Below are 10,013 nucleotides of genomic sequence, written 5' to 3'. Positions count from 1 at the left end.
ATCATTTTTGCATGCACGGTTTTCCAAGTTTCGAGTGACCTGCAGTTCAAATCTAAATTTTCCGAAGAAATTCAAATAAACGAACTAAATCTACTAACGATTGAAAACTTTGTTAAAATTGTGCACAAATGATACATGTAGGTCTACACAGTGTAGGAACATACCACAAAAAATTTGGGAGACAAAATAAAAAAAATAAAAATATACTTTGCCGAGTGTCTAGAGATGACACTCGTCAAAGACTTCTTTGCCGAGTGCCCCCAGGGTGGCACTCGGCAAAGATGTGTAAGTTAATCTTTACCGAGTGTCTGATGATAGACACTCGGCAAAGGATCCTTTGCCGAGTGCCACCGATCTGGCACTCGGCAAAGTTTATTTTAAAAATTAAAAAAACTTTGCCGAGTGCCAGATCACAGGCACTCGGCAAAGAAGGCGAATATACTCGCCCGCGGCTTTCTTCCTCCTTCTTTCTCTGCTCTCGCTCTCTCCTCTCTATCGCGCCCGCCGCCGCCTCCCTGCGCGCCCGCCGCCGCTCCGCGCCATCGCCGGCTCGCCGCCCGCCGCGCCTCCTCCACGCCGCGTCCGCCCGCGCCCGCGCCCGCGCCCGCCGCGCCCTCCCCTGTTGGCGCCCGAGCCCTCGCCGGCGCCCGCCCGTCCGCCCGCCGCGCCCTCGCCGGCGCCTGCCCGCCCGCCGCTGCGCCCTCGCCCTCTCACTTGACGCGCCGTCGCCGCCGCCGCGCCCGCTACGCCCTCGGCCGACCACGTGCGCCCTGTACGCCCTCGCCCTCGCCCGACCGCGTCTGTGCCCCTCGCCCGACCGCCCGCGCCCTCCACGCCCTCGGCCGCCGCGCGCCCTCTACGTCGCCGCGCTCGCGCCGCCGTGCCCCCGCCACCAACGCCGCGCGCCACCACCGCCGCCGGAAGCCACCTCCTCGCGCGCCGCCACCGCCTCTCGGCCACGCGAGGTATAAACTTTTTATGCGTCAATTTATATTTATTATTGATTAGATGATAGAATGTATAAATCATGTAAGCCGATGTCACCCAACCATTTATAAACTTGTTACTGTGTGCATGTCAGTCATCGTGCTGTTAGTTTTATTTGCAGGTTTTAAAAACCTCAACGTACAGGGGAGGTGCTGTCGATTTTTTTTTGTATTAACAGACTTGTGTTTCTTTTTTACAGAGAAGATACTTGTCTTCCTAGCCGCTGCGGGTCTGCCTGCACCGCGTCCCGTCGCCACTGCACCGACCCACCACAGGCCCACTAGCCTGACTCCACCGCCACCCTAGGTATAACCTCTACATCCGCATCATGGTCGTAGATCACCTCTACATCCAGTTAGGCGTCTCCCGTTCGAAAGTGATACAGTGTAGATATGCAGATCTTTGCATATCTACAAATGTATCAGTTTCGAATTGTCCACGTTTTTTGGACAGCCCGCGGTTGCGTAGATGGTGTTAGTTTCATGCTCTACTCCGGTCCAAGATAGAGTTTCGGCGTCACCTCCCTGTTGTTCTCCGGACAGTACACTCTCCCTGCCAGGACGTGTATCTGGAGAACAGCGGGGAGGTACTGCCGAAATTCTATCGGAATGGAAGTAGATATTGAAATGGTTGTTGATGACGAGGATGATGAGGTGCAAAATGAGAATGACTTAGAAATACTTGAAGGCAATGCCAATGACGAAATTGCGCCTTCAGATAATGTTGACTATGAAATGGTTGATAGTGATGATGACACTTATGATCCGGCTAACCCGGACACATATGAAGATTATTTTTAATCGATGTAATGCTATATTTCATTTATTTTGCATATGTTTCTAAATACATATTTTTTATCTGTGCTGAATTGTTTACTCTTAATTGCAGGTTGTTGGACAAAGATGGTGGGCGGTGGGACGACGATGAGGAAGGGAGGGGGAGGGGGAGGAGGAGCACCCGTAGGACGGAGGAGGAGGCCGACGCCGTACAGCAGCAGGTGGAGCAGCAAGCCGCTGTCGATGCGACACAGTAGGACGACGACGATGCGGCGCAGCAGGACGACGCCGACGCCGCCGCTCAGCAGGACGTCTCAGGTTCTGGCTCCTCAGGTTCGAGGAGTATCTACCTGCGAGGTCCCGCGAGCCTCCCTAAGCGACCCATACTTCGTGACAGACGTCCGCTGATACGACCCGATGGAAAGAGGTAAGTAACTTTAGATGTTGTTGCTGCTTTTTCATATTATATGTTCAAAATAATAATAGAAACTAATACTTCATCTTAATCACTTGGACAGGTCTTAGATGGTTTTGGAGACTGCAGGGGGTCACGGCCGCAACCCCAATGGCATCCTCGGCCTTCTATGCCGGGAACACTTCCCTGGACTTGTCGAGTACGCCGGAGTGACGAGCCCAGCATACACCTTCGACCACTACGCCGTCGCCCCCGATGCAGTAGATCGGGACGACAGACAATTCAACAACAAGGCGGAGCGGGTGAAGCAAGAGCTGTGGGTAAGTCTTCCTCGCACTATATTGTTTAATAAGTCGCATTTGTTGCATATTCTTGAAATAATGTATGGATACATCGTCTTTGTATGTAGGATTTCTTCAGGTGCGATGCTGGATACGAGGCCAGGGCGGATGTGGTGTCTACGACGTGCTGTAAGAAGCTCGTCGTGGACATGCACTACGAGGCGCGCATCCAGGCCATCGTCACTTACCACGGCTCCGTCATTGGGGAGAAGGTGAACAAGAAGGACGCCCGAACCATGTCGTTGACTCCGGACCAGTACTTGCAGGTAAATACAAAACTTTATTATTGGTACTAAATATGCTTATTTTTATCTTCTGATATGCGGTGTACTTATATTTTTTTAGATGATTCCTCATTGGTGCGCCGCGCATCCTGAGTGCTGGGAGCAGATGGTGCAGAGGTGGTGCTCGGCTGAGTGGGATGAGGCACACAACGCTAGCCGGGAACGACGTTTGCTGATGCAAGGTCCCTCCCACCATCAAGGCAGCCGCAGCCTTGGCAAATACGCGAAAGCATGGGTACGCGCTCTTTTTTATTTAGGTATATAACTTTCGATTAGACATGATTTCTAACCATCTCGTTGGTTTTCTCGCAGTCGGCGGCACATGGTGGCGCGCCTTGCTCCACGTTCTCGGCATATGCCATGGCCCACAAGGGGAAGGCGACGTCCGACGTCACCTACAACCCGGATGACGGGCCCGAGGCGTACACCAACCCCGCCATCCACAGCCGACTCAGTGAGTACACCGCCATGGCCAAGGAGGTCCATGGGCCAGATTACGATCCGAGGACCGAGGACATCGACGGAGATGTCCTCATGAGGGTCGGAGGAGGCAAGAGGCATGGGCGGTACTGGATTGCCGACGGGGCAATCGACTCGTCCTCCACTCCCACTCTCTCTCAGGTGCGAGCAAGGAGCACGAGCGCGAGCCCAGCCATACGACCTCGGCAGGACACCTCACAGCATCGTATCCAGCAACTCCAGGTTATTCCTTATCTATTCATCGTTCATTGATTTTTATATATCTTCTCTTTGCATGATCGTAACATTAGGGCGAAATATTACAGACTCAGCTAGATGATGAGAGGAGGCAACGTGAGGAGCTGGAGAAGAGGATGGCGGAGATGTTCGCGTACATGCAGAGCCTTGGCGCCGCACAGGGTCATGCTCCACCACCTCCGTTGTTCCCTGCAGCTGACCCTACAGAGTTCACTACTCCTGTGAGTATCAAAATTTTAGTACTGCATGATATATATTCATATGTTCTCACACATACAATCTCTTCTCTGTGCAGGGTCAATCGGCGGCGTCGAACAACCCTCATGCTTCGTCCAGCCCTTCGCCGAACCAGTCCAGATGCCCACCTCGTTGATGATTTGTTTTGTGATGATCCAGACTTACCTTTATGAGTGTTGGTGATGTTAGTTAGACTTTATCTTGTGAGATACTTGGTGATGTTAGTGACGATGCAGACTTATATCTGTTTTGTGATGATCCTGACTTATATTTGTGAGACTTTAGTGAGACTTTGTGATATATATGGTGTTGATGATAAATGTGTTCATTCTGTGATGTGCTTGATATATAATGTGATGTGAATGATATATATCTTTTGTTTGTTTGGATGGAACAACAAAAGCAAATAAAAAAGGGACATTCTGGTCACTTTGCCGAGGGTCGCTTTGCCGAGTGCTATGACCATGACACTCGGCAAAGAAGGAAACCTGGGAACCGGTAAAGTCATCTTTGCCGAGTGCTGACAATGGCACTCGGCAAAGAAGGAAACCTGGGAACCGGCAAAGACATCTTTGCCGAGTGCTGTTGCCAAGGCACTCGGCAAAGATACTGGCAAAGGGGCCCACTTGAGGGTTCTTTGCCGAGTGCCAGTCCACCAGACACTCGGCAAAGAAGCCTTCTTTGTCGAGTGCCTATTAGAGCTCTCGGCACAGGGACTGGCGGTGGGGCCCACTGGACCAGTCTTTGCCGAGGGCCTCTCGAGCAAACACTCGGCAAAATTGGCCTCTTTGCCGAGTGCCACAGAAGGCACTCGGCAAAGGATCCGTCACCGTCCACTACACCAAAATAGTGAACTTCCTAGAGCCTAAACCCTAGGAAGTTAGCCCTAAACTCTAGGAAGTTAGCTAAACTCTCGGAAGTTAAGCCATCCCGTCGGAAGTTTGGCTCTCGAAAATTTTTTGTCGGAAGTTAGCTTAACTTCCTAGAGCCCTCTAGGAAGTTACCTAACTTCCTACAGCCAAAGAAGCCTCTCGGAAGTTAGTAGGTTCTCGGAAGTACTCGACAAAGAGGCTGTTGCCGGTGTACAGTTCGCCGTGTGTTCTTTGCCGAGTGTTACACTCGGCAAAGCCTTTGTCGAGTGTAAAATAGCCTTTGCCGTGTGTCTCAGACACACGGCAAAGAAGCTGATTCCGGTAGTGTTTATATGAAATGTATCACTTGCAAATCAACCATTTGATATAAATTATCAATCAATCGTGATGATTTTTTAAAATAACTCTGCTACAGTGTATCAGCTTTCAAAAGGACTCTTCCACCTCTGATATATTTTAAAACACAAATTCTCGTCTCCAATGTGTTGTTTATAGTTTGCACTATTTGTATTAAGTGGTTGCGGTTCCTTTGTACTTAGGGTGTTTGGTTTTTATGAACTAGTCACTCAGTTTTATTTTATTTTAGGTTCTAAATTGTCGAATACAAAAACTAAAATAAAAATAACTATAATGAAATAAAATGGAAGGAGTAAAAATTAGTCTCTAAAAAGTAAACACTCATTTATTATATTGTATTTCTTTGAGTACTAGTATATATACGAAACAGTCCGCCGGCCCGAGTGTTTTATCTCTCTGTTCCCTGTTGGCGAGGGCACAATCCGGCAGCCTGTCCTATGCGTACGACTCACATCTGCTACGTACAGTATACCTACGCTACGTGAGAACAGTGGCGAGAGTGAGGAGTAAATGTATTGTCCAGCCATGACTCTCATCATCTGACGGAGCCTTCCATAGTTCCATGTGCCGAAAACGCAGTCTTTTTCCGGCGAAAACAATACTGTTAATTGCGCCGGTCGCCGGACAGAGACAGGTGCCATGCAGGGCATCGCCGTCAGGCGCTGTATCGGAGACGGAGCCGCCCCTTCCTTCTCCTTCCCCGGCCGGGAGGCCAACACCATATAAACACGTCAAGGTATTCAGCCCCGAGCGGAGAAGCACACAACAGCGCATAGCAGCTCCGCTTCGCAAGCAAGAACATCTCGACCGATCGACGACTCTAATCGGATGCCGATTCGATCTTCAGCTCTCGGGCTATCTACCTAGCTAGCATCTCCTCTGATAGTCTGATGAGCGCACCTCGCAAGCAAGAACACCTCTATCAATCGATACGTGTGTGGGGCTGGGCATGGAGGTGGAGGCGGTCGGCTGCGAGTGCTGCGGCCTGGAGGAGGAGTGCACGGGCGAGTACATCGGCGGCGTTCGGGCCTACTTCGGGGGGAGGTGGCTGTGCGGCCTGTGCTCGGAGGCCGTCAAGTACGAGGCCGGCAAGTGCGCGCGGGGCGCCGCGGCGCCCGACGTGGAGGACGCCGTGCGCGCGCACATGGGCATCTGCCGGACGCTCAAGGGCCGCGGCGGGCCCGCGGGGCGCGTCGCCGAGGGCATGCGCCAGATGCTGCGCACCGCGTCCTGGAAGAAGCAGGCCGCGTCGTCGTCCGCCGGCGCCGCGTCGCCGAGGGCCCCGCCGCCGCCGGGCCACGGCCACCACCGCGCCTCGCCGGTGTCCGTCGTCGGGCTCTGAATTGATACGGTGGTGATCGCTGCATGCGCTCGGGCTCTCTTTGGCTGAGGTTTGCGCCTGGGCTTCGCGTTCCTTTCGTCTCCTAGTCCTCGATCGACAGCTTGCTACGCGCCCAAGCTCTAGCTAGGGCACTGGTAATATACCTGCGTTCATGCATGAGCATGACGACTACGACTACGCAGCTTCTATATATGTAAGTCTAGCTTATTTTTGGTCCAAGTGTGTACATATATGTAAGGATCGGATCGGACCAGTCAAGAAGCCTTCGATATGAAGGCTTAGTTTGATCGATCGAGAAATCAAAAAGGCGCGTCAATTAATGCATCGGATATAACAAACGAGCTGGTGGTTTTCTTGGTTTCGTATATATCTTGGATTAAATAATAACTCCATCGAGCGCCACCGTCTTCTCCGGCGACGATCCCATCCTTAGAACGCGCGCGCGCGGTTTTCCTTGCGACTACCTTCGGGCTTCGGACGTAAGTCTACCTTAGAACCTGTCCCTGGCAGAGATCGCACTTGGCTTCTTCGTTCGGCAGGATTTCATCGGTTGTTTTAATTCGGAGTTCTCGCTCTGATCAGCGCGCGCGCATGCAGAAACATGGTGATCGTCCCTCGTTCTCGGAGAGGCGTAGTAGAAACACGCACGCATGATTCATAAACTGAGATCCAATCCCTCTCTCTCTCTCTCTCTCTCTCTCTCTCTCTCTCTCTCTCTCTCTCTTGCTTCTGAATATTTTTGAAAGAAAAAAAATGAATTCGAAGGTTTATCCTCGGCTATGTTCTCAACAACCACCGCCGGTCGCCGCGCGCGCGGCCACGACACCTCACACACACACACACACACACACACACACACACACACACACACACACACACACACACACACACACACTCCCATTGTTAATTTGGAAAATGAAATCGCTAAACGATGAGTAGCAACTGCTTTTCTACACCTGGCGGAACCATTAATTTGCTTGGGAAATACTGTATGTGCCGTTGGTGATGACGTCTGAACATGCTTATCTTCATTCATTCCGGGTTCCTGTTTGTTGATCAACCGGTTGATGCTTCGATAGAGTGGTATGGGCAACCGATTAAGACCCACACCACGACTACGACGACATATTAGTGACGGTCAAGATTGAACGGACACAGTTTGTGAGTCGTGAGTCATTAGTGTTATTATTATTATTATTGCACGTAACACGTTATTAGTGTTATTATTATTATTATTATTGCACGGACACAGTTTGTGAGTCGTGAGTCATCGCGTTTCCTTCAGAGCAAAGTATGTGGTTATTATATGCATGTAACCCCAGTCAGTCAATGGCTGATTACTGATGCTTAGAGAACGAAAGCTTCACCGCCCGTGTGCCTCACTGACAGCGACAGAAGGCTCTTGTTTGAGAAGCCACACTATATATGGCTAGTACGTACAAAGGATACGCAGAAGCTTCCGATGTGGCGGAGGAGGCACGGAGCGAAGCACAGCTAGCAAACCGACGCTCTCTCCAAAGATTACGAAACCTAGCTAGGGGTGGGTTATCTCCGCTGAGAGTCTGACACTTGCTCAAGCTAGGAGAGACGGCGCTTTGGCGGGCAGCGGAGATGCCGGACAATGACATGCATGCCGTGGTCGGCCGTCGTCGGCGTCACCCCTTCCTCAAGCGGTCAAGCCATCTGGAGCGTCACACGCGGTCCGCCGCCCAGGCAACCAAACCCCGTCCGGCGCGACGTCACGTCACAGAGAGGCACGGCGGAAGACTAGGGCTGGGAAAAAAAGCTCGACACTCGCGAGCCGGCTCGGGCTCGATCAGGCTCGGCTCGGCTCGGTGAGGCTCGCGAGCCTAAATGAGTTCGAGCCGAGCCTAATTTCATGGCTCGCTACACTAACGAGCCGAGCTGAGCCGGCTCGGTGAGGCTCGCGAGCCGGCTCGAGGCTCGGTCCAAACCACTACAACTATCACTTGTCAGTTGTTTGTTTGTTTATTAGTGTACAGTCATCTAGATCCAGTGACCAGTGTGTTGTTTTGGTCACAACTCACAAGGAACTAGAGTGCAGAGACATAATTTTTTATTATATGGAACATATTGTGCTTCAAATCTGAACTAACGACTGTAATTACTGTTGTTGAGTACTTGAGTGTCCAGGCTCGCGAGCCGAGCCGAGCCGGCTCGCGAGCCTATATCGAGCCGAGCCGAGCCTCATTATCGAGCTCGCGAAGTGACCAAGCCGAGCCTGGCTCGGCTCGCTATTCCACCGAGCCGAGCCGAGCCGAGTCTGGCTCGGCTCGGCTCGTTACCAGCCCTACGGAAGACAACGAGGGTCGGGTCGGAGTCCATCACAGCAGCTCGTGTCCCATCCCATGGGATGCGAGGCCTATGGCCCTCGCGTCGCCAACGCCGAGGCCCCGAGCCTAGGGATGGGAACGGGAAATTCCCCGTCGGGTTTTAGCTCCCCAAACCCGTCTCCACGACGAAAAAATTTCCCACGGGGATCCCCACGAATGCTTGCGGGGGACATTTCTTCCCCATCCCCATTCCCCGCGGGGATAAATCCCCGTCGGGATCCCCATTCTCGCTTAAATTATAATTAAATCGTACTTCATTTGTTATTAATGTAAAACATGGTCACTTATACACATTGTTAGATGTAAAAATCATTATGTGCACATTAAAATCAATGTATTTGTACAACGGGTAATCTCTTGACAAGGTAATACTTTATTTTTATCATTAACTATTACATAAAAACATTATCACATGTAAGTTTAACGGGTCCCCGCGGGGAACGGGGATGGGGAATGCTTCTCCATCTCCGTCCCCGTTTACCCGTCGGGGAATAATTTTCCCCGTTTACATCCCCATGGGAGAAAAAACTTCCCCATCCCCATCCCCTAATAGAGGAATTCCCCGCAGGGAATCGGGGATCGGGTCCCCATTGCCATCTCTACCCGAGCCACGAGGGTCAGGCCTGGATGGACAAGGCGCGTGTGCTCCGCTCCGCTTCGGTGGCGCAGGGCTAGAGATGGCAATGGGTAAAAACCCGCTGGGTATTACTTGCCCAAACTCGTACCCGCGAAGAAAAAATACGCCCGCTAAAAAACTCATACCCATGACGGGTATAAAATTTTGCCCAAAACCATACCCATGCGGGTTTCGGGTACCCAACGGGTTTCCCATACCCACTAACATCAACATAAAAAATAATTTATCATGTAAATGACAATCAATACATTAATAAGCTAGCATAAAAGGAACATGTGATAACTAATTTTAGCCTAAAATTTGTTACAGAAAGTTTATTTCAATTAGAACATATTCAATTAATAATATTATGAGACATATTTATAAGGAATGTTGATTTTAAGGCGGGTTTTAAAAACTCATGGGTTTGCGAGTATGGGTAGTGGAAGAACAAACCCATGCCCACATACTCGTTGGGTTTCCATTTGAACCCATTAACAAACCCATGTGTATAGAAATTGACCCAAACTCATACCCTAATAGAGCAAAAACATACCGAGTTTCGGGTAGCGGGTACCCATTGCCATCTCTACGCAGGGCGCAGGCAGTAACCCAGAAGCCGGTGCAACACTCCCCGAAGCTTCTTGTCAAAATAAAAACGTGCATACCCTTACGTCACGGCCGCGGAAGCCGTGCAACACTCTGTGCTTAATTA

The 10,013-nt window shown here is 51.0% G+C and overlaps 1 protein-coding gene across 1 annotated transcript; it reads left to right on the top strand.

Annotated features, from left to right (window-relative positions):
* Positions 1–5,446: 5,446 nt before the first annotated feature.
* On the top strand, positions 5,447–6,695 carry LOC109939623 (uncharacterized). Its single transcript, XM_020537915.2, has one exon. It carries the CDS (start codon positions 5,936–5,938, stop codon positions 6,326–6,328), a length of 393 nt encoding a protein of 130 aa, XP_020393504.1. The 5' UTR covers positions 5,447–5,935; the 3' UTR covers positions 6,329–6,695.
* The last annotated feature ends 3,318 nt before the right edge of the window (positions 6,696–10,013 follow it).

Source organism: Zea mays, chromosome 5, assembly GCF_902167145.1.
Source record: "Zea mays cultivar B73 chromosome 5, Zm-B73-REFERENCE-NAM-5.0, whole genome shotgun sequence".
NCBI lineage: Eukaryota > Viridiplantae > Streptophyta > Magnoliopsida > Poales > Poaceae > Zea > Zea mays.
Note: the sequence above shows the minus strand (reverse complement) of the source record. Positions and strands in the feature narration are given on the sequence as shown.

What these genes read in the sequence shown, in the direction of transcription:
- LOC109939623 (XM_020537915.2), top strand. Translation starts at nt 5,936, where the DNA reads ATGGAGGTGGAGGCGGTCGGCTGCGAGTGCTGCGGCCTGGAGGAGGAG.